The sequence below is a fragment of the Adiantum capillus-veneris genome, chromosome 1 (assembly GCF_014529385.1).
Source record: "Adiantum capillus-veneris isolate H3 chromosome 1, ASM1452938v2, whole genome shotgun sequence".
Classification (NCBI taxonomy): Eukaryota; Viridiplantae; Streptophyta; class Polypodiopsida; order Polypodiales; family Pteridaceae; genus Adiantum; species Adiantum capillus-veneris.
The window spans coordinates 118,181,705-118,203,581 of record NC_140931.1 but is presented as its reverse complement, the minus strand read 5'-3'; the positions used below and the strand labels follow the sequence as shown (position 1 = coordinate 118,203,581).

Here is a 21,877-nt window from a genome sequence, read left to right as displayed (position 1 = left end):
GAGGACACCCGATGGCTCCTCTACCAACTGCAACTTATTTTGAGGGGTAACCACGTGGGTAGAAGGGGGCGGCTGAGGAACGATGGTAATTGCTATCAAATTGAGCTTGGGAAAGGTTAACTCATTCTGGCTTTGACTTGGGTTCGAAGCTGTGGATGCAGGAAGTTTAGGGCAATCCTTACTGTAGTGATCCTTCATTTCAGGGCAATGACGACAGGGAGGGGACCCTTCGGGCAGAGGGCATTTGCTTTGGTAATGAACATATTCCCCGCATCTGTAGCACAAAATGGGCCGATTCAATGGGCAAGGTGAAGGACGAGGTGGTCCTTGCTCATGGTGCATGGAGTTGGAGGTGGAAGCATAGAAGCTTTGAGGTGATGAGGGAGCATGGGTATGATAAAAGCTCTGAGAGGGAAAAGTGCTCTGCACACCTTGCATAGGAGGGGCTGTCAATAAAGGTGGCATGTGGTGTGGATGGCCACAGGGAGAAACCATATTGGATGTCGGTGCTGCCCCTTGTTGAAGAGTATGACCAAGACTTTGCTGTATTTTTTGCAATCGCTTGAGGTAGTAGCAATCCTTGTCCTCATGACCAGACTTTTCACAGAAGTGGCAGTAAACCCAAAGGGGACAGTCCTGTGGAAGGTGTCTTGGAGAGCGGCATGAGCTGCACCATACCATAGCCTTAGTCTCCTGCTGAGACCTAAGCTCTTCTAGCTCTCTCTTTATTTGATCCAAAGCGTCGTGATGTGGGGGCTTCTCCTGTCTGAGGGAGATTGATTTCTCCTCTTGAAGAGCTCGCTGTAACTTTAGGGCTTCCAATTCCTTGCGTAAAGAAGTTAACGGATCAGAAGGACTTTCCGAAAACACTGAGGTGGTCTCAACCTGAGGGGAGTTGGTGTACAACTTCCTAGCTCCCTCTATCCTAGTAGCAGCCGCGACAAACTCCTCCAGAGTTGCGTTAGGTCGAAGACTCTCTCGGAGTTTTTGCTGAGAAGTTTTGGGAAGAGCCTTCTCCACCCACTTCTTAACCATAAATTCACCGGGTTGCTGGGGAAGCTTGGCAACCAGAGACTTGGTTTTAGTCACGAGTTCTGCAAAAGTCTCCTTTGGCTGGAGCACCATGTTGGCTAACTCATCCAACACCTTTTTCTGGTAGTCACCTGGCCTGAATGCTGCACAGAACTGTTGTCTTAAAGCTGCCCAAGTTGCAAAATGGTTCTCTGCAAACTGACTGCACCATTTATCTGCTAAGCCATCTAAGGTAGATGGAAAGAGTACCAAATAAGCATCTTCCCTGTTAAGACCACGACCTCTACAGAGAGATACAAACCTCCTTGCATGGTCGTCTGCATCTTCTGAGGAGAGTCCCTTGAAGGTAGGAAACTTGATGTTTACCTTGGCCAACACACTGGTCGACGCCTCCATGGCCTCTTGCTTAGGAGCCTGTTGCTCAATAGCTTGCTGTAACAAAATGGGGGAGAGCTTCACTGGGGAAGGTCTTGTTGCCCTGCAGCCTCTCGAATTGACCTCAAAGTGTGTGGATCAGCTCTATCCATATATTTTATATAGTCTCATCACCGGGTTCTTCATATGAACAAAAGGGTCAGGCTGCAGATAAGCTCCCATCAAAACTCTCTATCACTACTCCGCTCCTGGGGTGTAAGCTTTGTGATAGGTTGGGAGTGTGAGTCAGCCCTCCTGTATCACAATCATCCTCCTAGCTGAGGACAACTCAAAACGAAGTGTTGGGCCCGTGAGGGTGGACCAAGTAGCAACACCCCAAGTGTATTGACTAGCTGATGACAAGGCTGGTGAAACGGGCTCGTAGACTCGCAAAACGGCGGTAAACTTTGGCTTTCAGCCGATCTTTACATTGTTAAACTTTATGACACAAAGGAACTTCACGAACAAGACTGTGATTGGAATTCAACACATCAAACAATTCACAGCTTGCCTAGGAGTCAGGGGACTAGACACACATCCGCCGCGAGAGGATCTCTTGGTAGTGCTTTCTCTATGAGTAGCATGGCTCAAGAGGGATAGCCCCACCTGAGGACGCCACTTCTGGTTCAGACCTCTCTTTTTGCAGCAGTTCCTCGGGGTTTGACCAACTTTGACATTCGCAGACGATGGGACTTCTTCGACTACAACTTGACACGCTTCCTTGGTGACCCTTCTCCTGACTTGGAGGAAGCTTGCTTTCGAGTTCACGTCCTCTTTCTAGCAGCCCGAGGCACTGAGGCTTTGGATACAGCGGTAGGTTTCTCCTTTCCCTGTGCGGCAGGGATCATATAGAGTTGACCTTGCGCACGGTCGTGGACTGGCTCCAGGTCTAGGCTACTGAGTTCTCACACCACATAGGGGACCTGGGGGTGACAGATCTGGTATAGACACTTTGGCCTTTTATGTCATCCAAAAAACGGAAGCGTAAACCAAGTTTTAAGTGCAATTTATATACTCAAGAGAATTGGAGAGAGAGAGAGAGAGAGAGAGAGAGAGAGAGAGAGAGAGAGAGAGAGAGAGAGAGAGAGAGAGAGAGCTGGTCCACGACTATTCGTCCTAGGTCAGAGGGAGGCCTTGGCATTATTGATCCAGAGTTACAGAGCCGCGCCCTTCTTACCAAGCTTATTGTTCGGGGTCTTTTTCCCGGCCAAGAACCTTGGAAGATGCTTCTTCAGGCGGCTCTTTGCACAGTGACTCCACGACTCGGCACTAGAGACGATCATACTGGCATACAAGGTATCGTTTTCTCTTTACGGATGCCCCCTTGTCCACCACCACCCTCTCACCCTTCATCCGATCGCTCCTTCAGATTTGGGTTTCCATGCGACGGGCTATCATACGCTCACCTCCCTCATGTCGTGAGGAGATTGAGCGCCAGCCTCTCATTTGGAATGCTGCTGTTCTTGATTCTTCGGTTAATCCACCCCGTCAGCTTGGAGAGAGGACTCACATTGATTGGGCTGCTTGGGACACTGGCCCTGCTGCCTCTATGCGGTTGTTTCATGAGACACGTATGCTGGATGTAGATTTTGTGGCAGAACATTATGACATTGGTCGCGGGGTGACAGACAGACTGCTTGAGATTGATTCTGCCGTTCCTTCACAGTGGGATGCAGTCATGTGAGGCACGGTTCAGATGCCTCCCCATTGTGGCTGGGAAGGCCTCTTTGCTCAGAGCACTCTCTTATTAGTGCGTTTAGACACCATACTGTTCACAGTTGATTCTGACTACTCTCAGGGGATTCATGCTAGATTGACATATGATGCCACCTCTCCGCACCTTGTCTCCCCCGGCGCTCGATGGGAGGCCATACGAGTAGTTGGCTCCCGCGGGAAGCGTCGTTGTGTTGACCCCCGTTTCGCTTCCACTGATGCTGCACTTTGGAGGCTTTGGGTGTGGGAGGGTAGTGCCCTATCTCAGCTTTATTGGGACCCAGGAGAGTGGCATTGGCCTCACTCTGACCCCACCGGTGCTCCTGTATCATTCTTTGAGTACATTGTCAGGATTGGAAGGTTAGCATTGATGAGACAGCAATCAGAGCAGCTGTTGCTAAATTGGCTTTATCTGACAGAAAAATAATTCTAAATGAATTATTGGATTTATAAGTGAGAGGGTTTTCTCGCTTGGAACATCAAGGAAAAATAATTCTAAATGAATTATTGGAATTTTAAGTGAGGGTTTTTCTCACTGGAGACATCCGAGTACAGAGTATTCCTAGTGCGTCATTCAAAGTAATGACGATAGCACTGTGAACGAGAATATCTGTAAGGCCACCAGGAACGGGTACTTCTGATGCGTCACATCGGATGGGTGACAGGGAGCATCGGGAAGAAGTATCCGACCATCCGGGAACGGACATCTCTGATGCGTCATAGGATGGGTGACATAGAGCATCGTGAAGGGGATTGTACCGTAAGTTCGGTAGGAAAGGACTAGGTGATGGGTATTCCTGATGCGTCACAAGGTGGGTGACGGGTGCATCGGAAAGGGGATATCCATAGTCGAGAGGAAATCCGAACTGGAAAGAGGAATACGCGTAAAGACGCAAGCACAAGAATAAAGATGGGTTCTGAGAAACTTTTCTTAAAAAGCGGAAAATTTGAACGAGTTTTCCGGGAAAAGCAAACGCTTTCCTGCGAGGAATCTATGTTTGCATTGTATTCGTGCATGTGGTTGCATCTAGGGACGCCTGGGAAGTGCTGTGAAAGCATTGATTTTAACTTATAAGGTTTTATTGAGTTTTTGGGCAGGTTCAGACCAATTTTAAAAATATGGCGGCCGTCCACTTAATAAGTGGGCAGCCACTTAGAAAATAAAGCAACAAAACCAGCCAGCGAATTCTCTCTCCCTATTTCGGGTAGAACAGAAAAAAAAAAAAAAAAAAAAAACGATCTCTCCGCGAGCAGCTATTCGTGCCGTGGTGAAGGAGCTATAAAAGCACCACATGCCCTCACCGAAGGGAGGTTGCCAGCGCCAGCAAGAGAAAACTCTGCCGCCAGAAGACGCGAGAGATCGCGAGACTACGAAGCACGGAAGTCGCTTTTCTCGCGCAAGAGCGACAGGTACCTATTGTGGATTCGCCATACGAATTGTTGTCGTGTGTTTGCGTGTGTGTTTGCAGGTACTTCATCGCGAAGGAGAAGCGAGAAGGCTTCGGCCTACGCTTGGGAATTCCGGAAATGGAATTCGGAAATTGTCTGCGGAGTCTCAACTCCGAGTACAGACGGAAAAAGGATTGAGAGCTTGTCTCTCGGATTTCCCTTACGGGAGGGAAGGAACGACCATCGAGTCAGAGATTTAGAACGGAGGGGTTTTCTCCGGTTCTTGTGCTTGTAAAAAGATTCTCCCTAATAAAGAATTCTCTTTAAGGGGGGGGGACCAGTCCATCGTCTGGTCCCCAGTACTGTATTGATCTTCTCACTCTCTCTCTCTCTCTATCTATTTCTCTCTATATCCTTTGGCTTCAATAATAAGAGATAAATTCTATTTATCTGAGTATATTTTATATTGTTATGCGCTCCCGTTTGTGACAGCAGCCCACTCGTATGCGTTTTTGGTTACATTCAGGCCTCTCCCATGCCTATCTGAAGTAGTTTTGGTCCGCCATCTGGGATTTACATGCGGCTCGTCGTATTTCTTTTTTCATGTGGATGATTGCATATGCGGGACTTCCAGTTGGGACTTGGCTAGCTACTATGGGTCATGATCCGTTATGTACTCGCTGTCCTTCGCGACTACTTGAGTCACCTGCACACTGTCTTTGGTCATGCTCAGCTTCCCATGTAGTGTGGCTTGCAGTTTGCTTTCTACTTAGCAGAGCAGGTGTTCAGCATGGATTCCTCACTTGGGGATTTGTCTCATGGTTGATGCCGATACCCGGCCCGCATCTTTTCTACGAGGGCTCAGACACAGATCCAGCCTTCATGCTTACCTCGACTGGTTATTGACGAGGGACTTTGGCTATGCTACCACAGATTGCTTGGCAGGGGGATTCTCAGACACGTGATGAAGTTTTTTTAGTCATCACTAGTATTACACTATGGAATGTTTGGAGAGCTCGTTGTCTTCACATTCTAAGTGCGGCTCCACAGCTCCTTCAGGATACCCTCATTGCCATTTGGCTGGACATCATTCACACCCTGATTTGGCAGTGGGATTCTTCCTCAGGTACATCTCGAGCAGCCGAGGCTCGCCGATTTGCCTTCCTTCGGCGTTGGGCCCGATCCCCACTCTTCTTCACACTGACAGGTGGCCAGATTACGTGGCATTATGTTCCTCCTCGGTGGTTTCTTCTCCACTCATCACACTGACCACCATGAGATTGTTCTAGTCGAGTAGTCACTATAGTGGCTCTCCTCCTTACATTCAGCTTGTACACCCCACATGATAGGCTATTTTGGCATCCGGTGGGGATTATATTGTACTCAATAATATGCAGCCCTGACTTTTTCCAGAGAGAGAGAGAGAGAGAGAGAGAGAGAGAGAGAGAGAGAGAGAGAGAGAGAGAGAGAGAGAGAGAGAGAGAGAGAGATCTTGACACACACTGACTAGAAGATGGACTGGTCCCCCCCCCTAAGCAGAGTATCTTTATTACTAAGGGAGAATCTTTACAAGCACAGAAACGGGGCAAACGCCCATCCTCCATTGTTACTTGTCCTTTTTCTGCTTTTGACTGAGAGAGTGAGAGGACTACTCTCTAACTGCTAAGAGTCTATTTCCCTCTTCTGTAAGATTTTGGAAGCTCTCTAAAATGAGAGTCTTATCTTCCAGAAATCTCCTCGGAAGCTCTCAAAGAACCGAGTCTATCTTCCGCTAGTTGGTCACCTTCATACTTGTTCATTCCCGCAATAAACACAAGGGAGAAACACTCAAAACGCACACACATATGCTCAAGATAATCAGTACTAAATTCAATAGAAGTGGGGAGCTAAAAAGCCCACTTATTGTTTGACTTAATATCACCTTATGTTGTTGTTTTGATCTTTAGCGCTTCTAGTATTTTTAATATAGCTTGACAAATGCTAGCCTTTATCATGGCTGAGTATGTCCATCACCTCCGGAGGGTGATAGAAACTTAGCTCGTTGGTTTTGTAGAGTACGTTCAAAGCATGAATGACCTCTATATAAACCTGCACCTACTCTTGGGCACTGACGACGTGAGTAGAGATGTCATAGCTGTTGTCCAAGCTATGCATGATAAAGGTGATAATCTTATTCTTCCTGTTTGGACAAGCAGCGAAGTTGAGACCACATATTGTCAAGTTTGGTTCTTAGCTCTTCGTAGGTTTGTACTAGTATTCATTTGTCGATTTCGTATTTAGCTTACCCGAGGACTTAAGAATGTGTTTCATTAGAAGTTGTGTGAAGTTTGATTTCTAGGATTAAGTTTTTAAGATGTCTTATCCTTTTTTTGCTTAAAGTTGAGTTCTTGTTTTAAGCCAAATACGTTGCGTCAACTTATTTTACACATGCCTTTTCTAAAAACATTTTTAAGTTAATAATGTTTTGTTTTATCTAGTTTTGTTTCTTAGCAAACAAAGTGATTTAGTTTGTTTGTTTGTTTGTTTTTGTTTTTCTTTTCTTTTCTTGTGTCCCTTGCTTTTATAGTTTTATGAGTGCTTTATTCCCTCTTATAATTCGTGAGTTCAGACTATTTTGAACTTATGAAGGTATATGCTTAATTTTCGGCACATAACCTGAAAGAGGCTCTTATCTCGAGAGTCAAGCATAGAATCCCCACAACTTTACATAACAAATGAAGAGCCCTTAAGTTGGACATCAGGAATATGTATTCAAAAGGGAAGAGAGATGCACGAGCGTGGAATCATTGTGCTACATAAGACAAAGGAGAAGGCAAGCTATCCATTAAAGCTATGATCACCTGCACCCACTACTCACACACACTGTAGTCACAAGGAGTCAAAATCAGCCCTCCCTCTTTTGCTGATGTGTCTTGTAGATCATTCTCCAACTACCAAGTGTCCACTTTGCCTATTTGGTATAATTTTCTAGTACCCACGAACTAATGAAGTCTCGAAGCCGATAAACTGGACACGAGGAAGAAAAACTTCGCGATACTCGCTCGCCATCGCTAGCCCCCCCCCCCTCCCCCCCCTCTCTTTCCACCGCGTGCGCGCTGCCCCCTCTCTCGCGACCAGCTATTCCGTCCCAGCCCGCGCCTCCCTCCCCTCGCGTCCTACTCCCCCGCCCCAGCCCGCTCCTCTCCCCCTTCGTAACCCACTCGCCATTTCCTCCCTTGCATACGTTGCCCCCTCCCATCCCGCAGTGCCCCCCCCCGCCGCCCCTTCTTGCGCTATCCTCCCCCGCATCCTCTTTGCCGACTCACATCTTGCTTTGCTGTCTTGGAGGCCGTCCACGCTAGCGGAAGCACGCCTATCCCGGACTTCTTCGCAGTAGTAGACACAGATGGATGCTCATGCTCCACCCCAGAGGGACTCTCAAGAAGACCCCTCGCCCGACCCTGCAGAGCCCACCATCTGACTTGCTTTCTCGCCGACAGAGCAAGCGAGCCTCGTAGCAGGCACCCGACCTAGTTGGGGGGGATGCGTGATCTCCTATATGCCCACCTTCTCGCAGAGGTGGGCAAGGTCCTCAACGTTCAGCTCCTCGAACGTGGCTACTATCAGATAGAGTTTGAGACCTCCGAGATGGCGTCCAAGGTCATTGCGATGAGCCCCCTTTCCATCCATGCAGCACGAGCTCACTTTCGACAGTGGCGCCATGGTTTTGACCCAGCTACCGACTTGGATCACATTGGGCAGTTCACTTGAGATGCCATAGCTTTAACAATACCATGGTACTTAAATCAAAGATAAAATTTACAACAATACTTTCCCATGGTTTATCTAGAAGAGGCAATGGTTGTAACAACCCTAGTGCCTTTTGCCTATCAAACTTGACCTTTTGGCAAATTATGTTTGGCAAATTATGCATGCTTGCACAAAGGCATCCACATCTCTCCTCAAAGCGGGCCAATAAAAGAATGTCTCGACCACTTTCATTGTTGCATCTATACCATGATGCCTTGCATACGGTGGGACATGACTTTCTACCATAACCTTATGTTGCAATGGCCTCATGACACATAGTATGCCATGCATCATTATAAACACATCCCTGAGGAGACAATGTTCATGGCGTTGTCCATCTAACAATTGTCCAATGATCCTTGCAAAATCTTCATCTATAGTATATAATTCGTTCATATCATCAAGCTCATGATGATAAGGAATTGATACAGCTGAAATTTGTGGCTTTCTTGGCAATGCATCAAACACAACATTCTTTTTGCCTTTCACATGCACAATATATAAGTGGAACATAGAAAAATGTTGGCCCATCGGTGTGAGGATCAAACTGAAAACCGATATAACTGGAATGAGCGCGTTGCTGCTGCGCACCCCTCGCCTGCCTTCACCATCGCTCAACTCCCACTCCCTCCCCACCCTTGCTTGCGCGCGCTGCTGTATAGCCCTCGCGTTGCACTGCCCCCGTGCGCTGCTCACTTTCCTCCCCCCGCACTGTGCTACCCTGCCCGTCCCCCCCCCCCCCTTCCCTACGCCTCCCTCTCCCTTCGCGCTGCCATGTCCGTCCCCCCTCTCAGCTCCTTCTTGCCTGCACTCCCGCCTCCTCGCTGCCGTTGCTGCAGCCCGTCTTCTCCGAGCAGGCAGACCTTCCCATCTCTGTCTGCTTTCCTGGTTTGAGGAGGGAGTACCTGCCACTTTTGTTCAGGATAGGCTCAGAGATTGGGACTGTCCTAGAGACACCTCGCACGGCAGCCTCTGTAGCTGCCAAGGCAGCCGGCATCCCTACAGTACGTGTTCTGGTTCGGGACACCCACACTCTCCCAAAGGTCATCCTACTACCTTGGGTGAGTGGGGGTTGGTTCGGTCAAAGCATGGAGTATTCGGGCCTCCCGAATCAGTGTTTCCTTTGTGGACAGATGGGCCATTTGGCAAAGGCCTGTCCTCGTAGGAGACCTCGACGCATAGTGCATGCATAGCCTCTCAAGGCTCAGCAAGCCCAGTAGCCAGACAGGACGCACAGGCTGGTACCTCGACTGGGACCAGCGATCAGACAACTGACAGTTGGCAGAAAGTGCCTGGCCGCTGTCAACAGGGGCGGGCCCGCCCCATGGCTCCCTCTAGTGGCCGACCTTCTGCAGCTCGGCAGCAGTGGGTTCCGACTTGAAAATGTTTTCTCCCCTTCAGCAAGACCCACCTGAGGAGGCCTCGTCCATTTCAAATCCTCCTCCCCCACCCCCTCCTCCCTCAGACGCTGCCGCTCCTCCTTCCCCGCCTCCTCCCCCTTGCCCACCTCCACCTTCGCGTCCCGTCCCTCCTCTCCCCAGTGGGGCCCACAGCCTCATCTCCCGACCCCTCCACCACTCCTCCTCAGACGCAGGGGACTACCCCAAGCGTCTGCTGTGAGGCGTTCTCTTGGTAGTGCTTTCGCTACGAGCCGTGTGGCTCGAGAGGAACATCCCGACTTGAGGCCTCCTTTTTTGGTGCAGACTTCTCCCTTTGCAGCAGTCCCTAAAGGTTTGACTAGCTTTGACATTCGCAGACGTTGGGACTTCTTCGACTATAGTTTCACTCGGTTCCTGGGTGACTCTTCTCTTGACTTGGAGGAGGCTTGCTTTCGAGTACATGTCCTCTTTCTTGCAGCTAGAGGCATTGAGGCTCTGGACACAGCGGTGGGTTTCTCCTTCCTGTTCTGCGGTAGGAATTCTACAGAGTGGACCTGGCACACAGTCCTTGACTGGCTCCAGACTCGGGCTACTAAGTTCTCACGCCACACAGGGGACTTAGGGGTGACAGATCTGGTGCAGACACTTTGGCCTCTAGCCAAGTTCAACGTGACGCCTCCGAATATAGTGGGTTGCAGGCACATTGTGGTGCATTTCTTTGCTGACACTCAGAGGCCTTTGTGTTATGTATTTGTGCATGAGGATTCTTGGACAGAGGATGTAGCCCTTCGGGCTGCACGCTCGGCTTGGGCCTGGGCGGGACAGTCCCTTCTTTCGCGCTTGTCTAGAGGTCGTTCGGATGCGGATTACTCCCCATCCAAACCGGTCTCAAAGATAGCGAGGTTGGCTATTGTGGCAGCATCTGTTTTCTCCCACTGACTCCATGAGGGTCATGTGCAGGGATTAGGAGGGCCCCAGTTTCAGCGTCAGCGGGGTCGGTTGCGTTAGGAGCTTTAAAGATGCCTTGTGGGTGGTGAGATTGACATTCTTATCCTATAGGAGGGCCCTAGTTTTAGCGTCAGCGGGGTCGGCTGCGTTAGGAGCTTTAGAGATGCCTTGTAGATGGTGAGATTGACATTCTTATCCTATAGGAGCACCATCTTTGTGAGAGTCGCATTCGACGGTGTGGTCAGATTTTGCGTGGTCTCTATGAAACGTTTTGGTCCGGTGCATTTAGACCTGGACTCTGGAGGCATCCAGGGTGGGGTATGTATGACTATTGCGGATTCTTTGCAGCGGGCCAATGTGGGCAGAGGGATTATTGTGCCAGGAAGGGCTCAGTGGATTACTATAGGTTCAGGGTTGCCTCACGGGCTTCCTGAACATCTACGCGCCCAATATGGCGAGTGCACGTGCAGAGTTTTGGTCTCACATTGTAGTGTCTCTGCCGCGCAGGCAGAGCGATGGTGCATTGGGGGTGACTTCAATATGTGACAGGATTGGAGGAAGCCATACTTCTATGCATGGAGTTGAGTTGGTGACTTGGGAGAGGTTATGTATGACTCTGTGGGTCTCAGATGTGTGGCAGCATTCTACCTTTGTGAGGCCTCCAAACAGCCTGGCCTTCTCTCGTTTGGACCGCAGAGTGGGAGGAGTGAATCTATCTCGGATAGATCGCTTCTACACTAGTGACCTTTTCTGTGACTTGGGTGGGTTAGTTTGCATTCTGGTTGGGACCTCTTTTTCGGACCATGCACCAGTGATCCTCACAGTGACAGATAGACAGAGGAGGGGGAGCACAATGCTTCGGATCCTTGAGAGGGTCTTGCTGGACTCTGCGCTCAGAGAGCGAGTGGTGGCTCTTTGGACAGAGGGCTTAGACTTGCAGGACTCTCCTGCTGACAGAGTGGCCTTTGGACTTGCTCAGCTTAGTCGGCTATTTCTCCAGGAGTCTACGGCCCGCCGCCTGGCTACAACGAGAGAGGAGCAGCAGCGTCTCCGACGGGGCGTTGCTTCCTTGCAGAGGATGCAAGAGCAGCATCTAGACAGTCTTTGGTTGGAGGAGCAGTTGCAACAGGCTCGCCAGGAGCTTGCCAACACAGAGGAGAGGCGCCAGAAGTTTGCTTTTCACCGACAGGCATCTAAGTGGACCCAGGTGAATGACAGAGTGGCAGGGGCTTTCTTTGAGACAGCGGGGCCTTGTCATGCGCAGGCCAGGGTCAGCTAGTTGAGGAGGCCTGACGGGTCAGTTGCTTCAGAGCCAGAGGACATGCGTGCAGTTGCCACCGACTTTTACCGTGACCTGCTATCATCAGAGCCTCAGTCAGAGCGTCAAGATGCATGCAAAGAGAAGGTGTGGCACAGATGCCTTGTCTTGTGAGTGAGGAGATGCGCTAGAGGCTTGAGCTGCATCTTTAGTTAGAGGAGCTCCACACGGCCCTCAGAGCACTTCCCCCCGTGGTAGCTGTCCAGGTGAGGATGGTTTGACTCCCAGCTTTTTCATAGAGTACTGGGACTTGCTTGGCTCAGATCTCTGCAGCGCTTTTCAGTACATCCTACACACAGGAGAGATGCCTGACAGCATGAATGAGGGCGTGATTTACCTCATTCCCAAGGAGGGTGGCTCCTTGGATGAGATTCGACAGTGGCGGCCTATCACCATCCTCAACTTAGTCTACAAAATTCTTGGCAAGGCTTTGAGTTTGAGGATTCAGTCATTTCTAGAGAGCATCATACATGGGACACAAACAGGTTTTGTCAAGGAGCGTAGTATCCTTGACAACATCTTTACTTTTTGGGAGGTATCTCCCTTGCGCGCCTCTGTGGTGAGGATCTGGTGATACTTCTCGATTTTGAGAAGGCCTACGACAGAGTTGACTGGGACTTCTTGGAGGGCACTCTACACAGGATGGGTTCTCAAATGCATTGATTAGAGGTGTGTCAGCTCTTTACCGATGGGCACACGGTCAGGTACTTTTGTCAGGAGGTAGAGGAGATCGTTTCATGCTCATACGTTCGGTCAGACAAGGCTGTCGTCTTGCCACCTTCCTTTTTTTGTTCTATTCTGAGGCGATCAACAGGTTTTTGGTTTCTCAACAGGTTGGTCTACGTGTCTTAGCGCTTCCTATTCGGGGAGATGAGCTACTAGATGCTGAGTTTGCAGACGACTTAGCATTGTACTTGGAGGGCCAGGAGGCCAACCTTCACAGGTGTGAGCAAGCTCTTGAGACCTTTTGTTGTGCATCAGGCACACTGATCAACTGGAGAAAGATAGTGGCTTTCTCGGTTGGTAGTGCTCCTATGCCTGATTGGATGTCAGGTGAGGGCTTCAAATGGATTCCCCCCGAGACTGCAGTTCGATACTTGGGCTGTCAAGTTGGCTTGGACTTGTCTCCTGAGCAGCAGATTGCTCCCCTCCTCCTGTCCATCAGGAGCAAGTTGTTACATTGGAGTTCCGCACGACTTTCTCTGGCAGGCAGAGTTGTATTGGCCAACCAGGTGTTGTTGGCTACTATGTGGTACGTCACTTCTTGTTGGATCTTTTCGAGTTCCCGCATCAGCCAAGTAGAGAGGCTGATCAGGAACTTCCTTTGGTCAGGGTGTGACACTCAGATAGCCCGGGCCAAAGTGGCCTGGCAGGTCATCACTCTTCCTTGTTCTCAGGGAGGGTTGGGGATCATAGACCTAGCACAGCAGAGTAGAGCCCTTCTTGGGAAGTTTGTCCTCAGAGCATTACTTCCAGGGGAGGAGCCCTGGAAGGAGTTTTTGCTTCAGCGGCTTAGTGCTAGAGTACCTCAGGCTAGAGGCCCTTGGCGACCTTCGACCATATGGATTTTCACAGAGATGCGCAAAGTTGGCCTGAGCAAGAGACTGGAGGACCGTTTCGTTGTGAATCAGCTCCGTTCCTGGGAGCAGCTATGGAGAGGCATAAGGCAGCATCAACCTACTTGCACAGAGGAGCGTATGAGACATCCCCTTGTTTGGAACGCCATGGTTAGCACTTAGAGAGGCCACTTGATTGGTAGTAGGCCTCGTGTTTCTTGGGGTCCCATGGCAGAGGAAGCACGCACTGTAGGTGATTGGCTACAGTTTTCATGCTTATCAGAGGAGCTTCAAAGCGTCCAACTACAGGGCATGAGAGGGGTGCAGAGCATGTGTCAGGACATCACAAAGGCAGTACCAGCTGAGTGGCTCACGCCTCTCGAGTAGCCGCGCCCAGATGGATGGGGTCCTTCACGCGACTGGAGGTTCTCATCGCAGTTCGGGCTTGCTCAGAGACAATACCCTCCCTATTCTTCGAGCTACAGGATGAGGGTCGCTTGCACCGAGTTTCAGTAAAGGCCCCACAAGGGCAGAGTGCTGTTTTCAGAGGATCTGAGTTGTGGGCATCTGTGGGAGAACTTGCGTCATTGATCCTGACCTTGTAGCTCTTGAGACTGGCCACTGGAGGTTGTGGGCTTGGGAGTGTTGTCCACTGGCACGAGTGCAGTGGGATCCTGGAGAGTGGTTTTGGAGGGACCCTTTCTGCTTAGTCGACCATCCAGGCGTCCCTTTCTTTCAGTACACTGCTCGACTGGCAAGTCAGATACTGGCAGCACGGAGAGAGACTCGTCCTATTGCAGCACCTCATTGGCAGGAGGAGGGTCTCACAGCTGAGTTCTTGGCAGCTTTTTGGGAGAGGTTGTGGGACTAGAGACAGCTGCGGCGAGTCACTTTGTTCCAGTGGCTGGTTGCACATCGAGCTACAGCAGTTGGGAGCTGGCTTGTACATAGTGGTTTCTGAGCGCATGCGCAGCTTGTGACCATCCTGTGGAGAGTCAGCGCCATTGTCTCTGGGATTGTCCTTTGGCACGGCAGCTCTGGCTTCGTGTCCTTCGGTTGATGCTTGCTCTTTCGACGGCACGGTAGTACACTTGGGGGGCAGCTGCTTGGTCCACTCTCATGGGCCCGGCACTTCAGTTTGAGCTATCCTCCATCGGCAAGATGATAGTGATGCAGGGGGGCCCGACCTTCACTCCAGTCTGCTACAGAGCTTACCTCACAATGGTGGTGCAGTGAGAGAGAGGAGTGTTGGGAGCTCATCTACGGCCTGACACTTTGATTCATCTGGCGGGTCTGCTGCTTTCGCATCTCTGAGGCTCGCCCTGTACCACCAGCAGAGACTGTTCGAGGTTTGTGGCTAGAGCTGATCCATACTCTCGGAGGATAGTTCGAGAGACTCCAGGGCAGAGAGGATTTTCTTCGACTCTGGTGCCCTGGACCTTTCTTCACCATGGTTCAGGGTGTGCTGAGATGGCACTACCGCCCACCTGTGTGGCTTTTCCCTCCTCCCATCTCTTGATTTAGCCTCAGTATACATATGTTGTTTTTCATTGGGAGAGTCTCCCCCTGATGATTGTTGTATCCCTCTCTAGCAGAGGTGGTTGTAGCCCCTTGGGCAGTTTCGGAAACTAATAGAAGGATCTTTTTCTCGGGAAAAAAATTTTGTTGGCCCATCGCATATGCTTTTCAAATAACTTTGACTATGTCAATAAGTATTGCAAGGCTCATGATTTGTTTGGACAACAAATTTAGCACCAAGCAGGTAGTGTTTCCAACTTGAAAGCGCATGAATCACAACCAATAGCTCTTTCTCCTAGACTTGCATAGTCTTTTCTGGCCCTTTCAAGATTTTGTTTTCATAGGCCACTACGCATTGACGCTGCATTGCCATAGGCATCACAAAGGACCACAAATGACTTCCTGAAGTTTGGAAAAACGATTATTCGATCTAAACTCATCTTTTTCTTCACGAGATTAAAAGCTAAAATCTCTTTTTGAATCCATTTGAAAGTGACCTCTCTCTTTTGAAAAGCATGTAGGGGTTCGGCAAAATTTCGGATGAACCTTCTATAAAAGGAACATAGTCCCAAGAAGCTACAAACATCATGCACAATCATCAAAGCTGACCATGTCTTGATTGCTTCAACCTTAGTAGGATCCATTCGGACACCATATTAGCATAGCATTTCATACATGCTAGAGATATGCTAGTAGAGGCTCTTGCAGTGTTCTTCAATTGTGCCATGTGAGGGGTTACTTGAGACTTGGAGGTTGTCTACTATTGTGCCTATCTTCAAAGCAGGTGATCCTACAGAGCCTGGGAATTACCGCACTATTATGGTTGGGCACACATTGGCACGGTTGTATGCATCCATTCTTGAGCAGCAGTTGAGTAATTGGGCAAAGGGTGAGGGTGTACGAGCAAAGGGCCAGGCTGGTTTCAAGAGGGGTTTCTCTACTCTTGATCATATTCTGACACTCAAAGCCATCATTGAGGAGGGCAAGTCACATGGGAGACGGATTTATTGTAGCTTTCTGGATTTCCACAAAGCATTTGGCATGGTACCGAGAGCTCGATTGATGCGCAGACTGCAGGAGATGGGGGTGCCCATCGTATTGATTAGGGGATTATGGCTCTATACATATCAGTGATGGGACATGTACGCACTCCGGAGGGGATATCTGATTTAGTTCACTCCACCATTGGGGTGAAACAGGGTTGCCCATTGTCTCCTACTCTATTTGGTATGTATGTTGATGAGGTGTCTGATTACATTGACAGAGAGGGTGATAGAGGTGCCCAGCTGGCAGGAACGTGGATCCCATTGTTGTTATATGTTGATGATTGTGTTGATCTCTGACTCACTAGAGGGTATGTAGCGAAAGTTGGATGCATTACACAATTTTGCAGAGGATAGTGGAGCTTATGGTGTTTAACATCACACCACAGTGGATTGGGAGATCAGCACCGACATTCACATATGGTCAGGAGAGTGTAGAGTATACAGATGCATACACTTACCTTGAGGTTGTCTTCACTGGGCCGAGGTTTTCTTTGGGGAGAGCAGCAGAGACTAGATTGACTAGAGCTTTTGCGGCCTTGGGAGGCTTGGAGAGGATGTGTTCGCAGGTTCAATTCTAGGAACCTCAGACAAAGTTATGGCTCTTTGATACTTTAGTAGCCTCAGCTATGTTGTATGGGGTGCAGATATGGGGACCTTCTGTCGGCGAGGATGGTTGGAGACGTATGAAGAGGCCCTTGGTATCTATGATCTCTTGACTGATCAGAGCCAAGGCCTTCGTACCCCATGCTATCATTCGAGCAGAGCTAGCTGCCCCTCCTATGGAGATTAAGGCGCTTACTAGATCAGTCTCCATTGTGCACAGCTTGTGGGATACTACTAGAGACAGATATGCTAGATTGGCCCTCGAGTCTTCCAGCTCTTCAGGGGGACACTTCATGCTGGTATGCACAAATGACATGGTTTCAGACGCATGGCTTCACCAAGGACAGGCTGCCCCCTTTCCAGTACTCTCTTCAGGCACCCTCGATGTCTCTTACAAGACTCATTCGTCAGGACCTGATCCAGCTGGATACCAGGAGGACATGGATAGAGCCGCCACAGGAGTTGGGCACGAAGATGGCTTTCTATAGAGAGCATCTTCTCCACCTCACAGGAGATGGGTTTGTGATTTGACCCAGCTACATGGACACAGTGTGCCATTGGTCAGATACGCAATCCTCGCATCAGCTGGAGATTGAGACTGGTAGATTCAGAGGGATACCAGCAAACAACAGGATATACCGCTTATGTTAGCTAGAGCCAGAGACAGAGCTACATTACGTATGTCATTGCATAGTGTACTATGAGATACGGAGCCGTTTCGACTGCTTATTCAGAGAGGGTTTCGGTCCTTTCTCTAGGGTCATGAGTTATGAGGATCAGAGATGTCTTGGGCTATATCTACTTCAGTTACACAGATATAGAGACACTTTACTGGGGAGAGATAGAGAGAGACAGTCCCAAAGACAGATTACGGATTTCTTTTCACTAGATATGGGACAGCCAGAGGAGCAACCATCACTGCAGGGCTCGGCCCACACTCGTTCGACCACTACCGGCACTCTCATCGACCGACCACTGTAGCTATGAAGATCCAGACGGCCACAATTGAGGAGATTAGCATCGACGGAGACTACAGTAGAGGATTCGAGTCATACTCTCTCCACATCCAGAGTGCAGATGAGGATGGATTCTAGTAGTAGTATCTTTGTTCTAGTTCTTTTGTACCCAAACATGGTATTAACTTCACCATTTTGTAACAGATTGGTCTCATAGGTCATTTTGGCCTCTTGAAGACGTTAATATAACATTTCATTTCATTTCTCTCTCTCTCTCTCTCTCTCTCTCTCTCTCTCTCTCTCCCCCCCCCCCCCCCCCCCCCCCCCCTGCAGAGTGCCTACCTTGGAGGACATTGAATCTATACAGCCTTTTGGATACTGATGTTTATGTATATGATGCCTCGACTGTCAGAGAGCTCCATTGTATCAGCTCACCCTTTGTATTTCCCTTGTATCAGCTTTCACCCCACCCCTACCCAATATTTTCTTTTCAGTTCTTTGTACTTTGTACCCAGACCTGGTATTAGATTCACCACATGTAACCTTTTGGTCTCATAGGTCATTTTGGCCTTTTGAAGTCGAATATTACATTTCATTTCATTCTCTCTCTCTCTCTCTCTCTCTCTCTCTCTCTCTCTCTCTCTCTCTCTCTCTCTCTCTCTCTCTTAGAACCTTCATTCAAGTATCTCTTTCTTAGTGTTTGCACGTCTCTCTCATGAACTAAAAAGGAACCTGGAGTACGCGGTGATCTCTCATCCTGAGTTATCACCATAAATCACTTTCATTGCACATTACATGCATGCTATGTTTTCTTCAGACACTTTCAACCAACTATGGGGTGAGTGAGTACGTATGGGTGGGTGCGTAGGTATGAGTGAAGTTTGTTTTTAGAGTATAATTCTTTTGTTTGATCTCCTTAGTTTCTTATTTGTTGTTATCTTCCCGTGTGCTCTTGCCTTCTTTGTTTCCTTGTGTTCTTCGCATTGGGTTTATTTGGGTTTACGTTTGCTGGCTTGCCACTCTGCTCTGGACTTGCTCTACCAGGTTTCTACATCAAGTTTCCAAAGTTGTTGTCCCTTGAGTCTCCTTCATTGTCTTCCTGGAGTTCCCTCTCCAGCTCAGGCTTTTAGGAGCCACTTTTCAACAAGTGGACTGGTAGCTCCTTGCTAGCTCCAGTGCAATGCACTGTTACGCATCTTGTGTCATCCTCTTGCAGTTTCTTGGTGATGTCGGGTGCCTCTTCTCTCTCATCTTCACCAACGACAGCTCTCTTCCTTTTGTCTTTCCATTGCTTGTTGCTATCAGGTTTTACCAATTGGCAGTAATGCCCGACGTTCGAGCTCTTGCCAATTGCAGATGTTCCTTATCCTTGCTGCTGGTGGCTTTTGATGGTTCCGGTTTGAATTTGCATTAGAGGAGTTTGCTCTTGGTGGAATTGCCTATCTTTTAGAGGTTGTTGTCATCCTCTTTCCACTTAGCTTGCCAGGGCACTTTTTACTCTCTTTAGGAGAGGTTTTTACCCTGGCTTTCAGTTACAGTTGCCATGTGGCTAGTTATTTTGAGTTTTTACATTTTTCCGATTATTGCCTTCGGTAATCAGTGATGTATTTGCCCTTAGAATCGGCACCATTTGGCCATTCTGAGGGACTTTTTAAGTAATAGAAAATCACCCTCCTTTGTTGAGACAGGCACACGCACGCGCGCGCGCACACACACACACACACACACACACACACACACACACACACACACACAGAGAGAGAGAGAGAGAGAGAGAGAGAGAGAGAGAGAGAGAGAGAGAGAGAGAGAGAGAGAGAGAGAGAGAGAGAGAGAGAGAGAGAGATTTTCAGGCATTTGCTCGGATTGAGAATCACTATTTTATCAATAAAGGGTTCTTCCCAATGGACTCTTATCTTCTTGACAATGTTGATAAGATCCGACATATTCCTGCTGTGATCGTCCAGGTATATCCTCATGTCTTTTAACAATTGCTTTGAAAGCATCTTTTTCCCTTGGGCTGCTCAGTAAGATTATCTTCATAATTTGACAGGGAAGGTACGACGTTGTGTGTCCTATGATGTCTGCATGGGACTTGCATAAAGCATGGCCTGAGGCAAAGCTTAAGGTAAAATCTGATTCTTGATCTATAACATGAGTGAGGCTATTGCTGGCTACTTATGTAGGTTGAAACTTTTTGTGTTAAAGTTCCTTAGGTAAGGAAGGCTGTGTCTACTCTTAAATAGGAGTTCAGGAAGCTCTAGAACATTGCTAACTAGTTTTCTTTGGTGTTGAGATTTGAAAGTTGGTTTTTTTGTCTCCGGCACACACTGATGGTGTGGCAAGGTAATGTGTCACATGGTAAAGGCCTATCTGTCTTAGTCATCGCGATCAAGAACGGACTGATGTGCACGAGGAGCCCGTATGCTCTATCATCATCTGCGCTCTCCAATGAGAGCTTGAGTTCTAGATTGGGCCCCCATATTTTTGTAATTTCAACACCTGCAAGGCCACTTAAGATGGCAGAGCAACAGGGGCATAATAAACCAGAACATGCATGATTGAAAATTTTCCTTCTGTTATCAGTAGAAACTTATGCCATTATGTTCAAACATCGTACAAATGAAGATCCACTAAAGTGGTGTGGGACTCCTCTCTTGTTTACCAATGATATATTATCAATGAAGTGCTCTCTCCTTTGCTCCCCTGACAAAGATTGATATATTATCAATGAAGTGCCCTCAAAGGAAGAGTGACCAAATAGTCCTTCTCTTCCCTCCAGAAAGAATTGATCCTCCATGCTCTGCGAGATTAGCATTTGATTGCTTTATAGATTACTGTGAAGAATGGAATACGCATTGTAAGGAGGTGAAAATTACTATGTAGTGGTAAGGGTCTACGTTTTTTCTAAAGAGCACATCAGCTCAAACATTTTTCATCTGGTTGATTTCATGGTTAGCTGATTTTTGCTTTTTGTCATTAACAACAATATGAGTGGAAAAAAATGACTTGTAGACGGCATTGTCTGATTGGGCATGAGACTTTTCATGAAAGCCAGGATTTTTAAAGAAAAAGTGAATTTTATTTCTCTCTTCAATTCAATGTCCATGCTTGAAGATTTCTGGAGCAAGTCTGGGGTTTGAAATAGGGACTCTGTGACAACTGTTCTTAATGTGCTTTTTTAATGATATGCAGGTTGTGCCAGATGCAGGGCACTCGGCTAACGAGCCAGGTATAACAGCGGAGCTGGTTGCCGCAACTGAATCTTTCCAAAAGTTTCTGAAGAAGAAATAGCCTTATGGTCCTTCAATCATGCCCTTGTTCCTGTTAGATGGAAGGATTGAAGATGAACTTATCCTCAACCTGAAAAACAAAGAACTAGGGAAAGGTCCCAACGATAGTTTGCAACGAAAAGAAACTGAAACTGTGGAACCAATTTCCCTTTATTCATAATTGTCAATGGTTTTAGAATTCTGCTGCATGGTCCATTGTACTCCACAAAAGCAAGATTTGATGATTTCTTTGACATGTTTTAGCTTGTAATTTCAAACTCCTAGCCATGTAAGGCATTTTTAGAAGACACCATTCTACTCATTGACGCACCCCCGTAGGTGCCACATGGAATCAACACTCATTCATGGTTCAAGCTTGTTACGTGCCAGTTTCTGAATTACCTGTCCGAGGAGGATGAAGACACCAATTATTGCCAATGGGTGTCTAAGTACAAGCAACATCTTAAGCAATCGAACAACGGCCTTGGAGGTAAACTGTGAATGGCATGTACTCTTGTACAAGTCTGCCATGCTCAATTCTGCTAGTTTTTCAGTGCTCTCACATAATGCCTCAGGTATAATTATTGTTGTGCCAATTGTAAGACTAACGTACGAGCTCCAAGGTTTCCCATTACTCATCCAAGAACATGGAGCCTTAACTAGTGTTTGGCTCATACCTTGCCACCAAATTTGATTTGACATGAAAAAAAATTAAAATGAACTTCAGTTATCTCGAGTTTGTGTGTCATCCATGTGCTTATGCTAAGGTTATTAGCTTTTAAAAAGCTAGTTTGGTAAGGGTAGGAGCCTTCTCACAAAAGGACATCTTCAAGAGTTGTGAACATGGCCTTGAAACCATAGGAAAATGCAGGATTAGTACATACAAATATTGCAAGCCCGTGTCGTGCATAGAGAGAGAGAGAGAGAGAGAGAGAGAGAGAGAGAGA

At 48.1% G+C, this 21,877-nt stretch overlaps 1 protein-coding gene across 1 annotated transcript in view; it reads left to right on the top strand.

Annotated features, from left to right (window-relative positions):
- PIP (proline iminopeptidase) overlaps positions 1 to 21,666 on the top strand; it is an 84,955-nt gene extending 63,289 nt beyond the window's left edge. The window contains exons 9-11 of the mRNA XM_086519981.1: positions 19,512 to 19,625; positions 19,712 to 19,786; positions 20,854 to 21,666. Coding sequence (XP_086376107.1) covers positions 19,512 to 19,625; positions 19,712 to 19,786; positions 20,854 to 20,952 — 288 coding nt within the window. The 3' untranslated portion in view covers positions 20,953 to 21,666. The remainder of the gene's footprint in view (positions 1 to 19,511; positions 19,626 to 19,711; positions 19,787 to 20,853) is intronic.
- Positions 21,667 to 21,877: the final 211 nt, after the last annotated feature.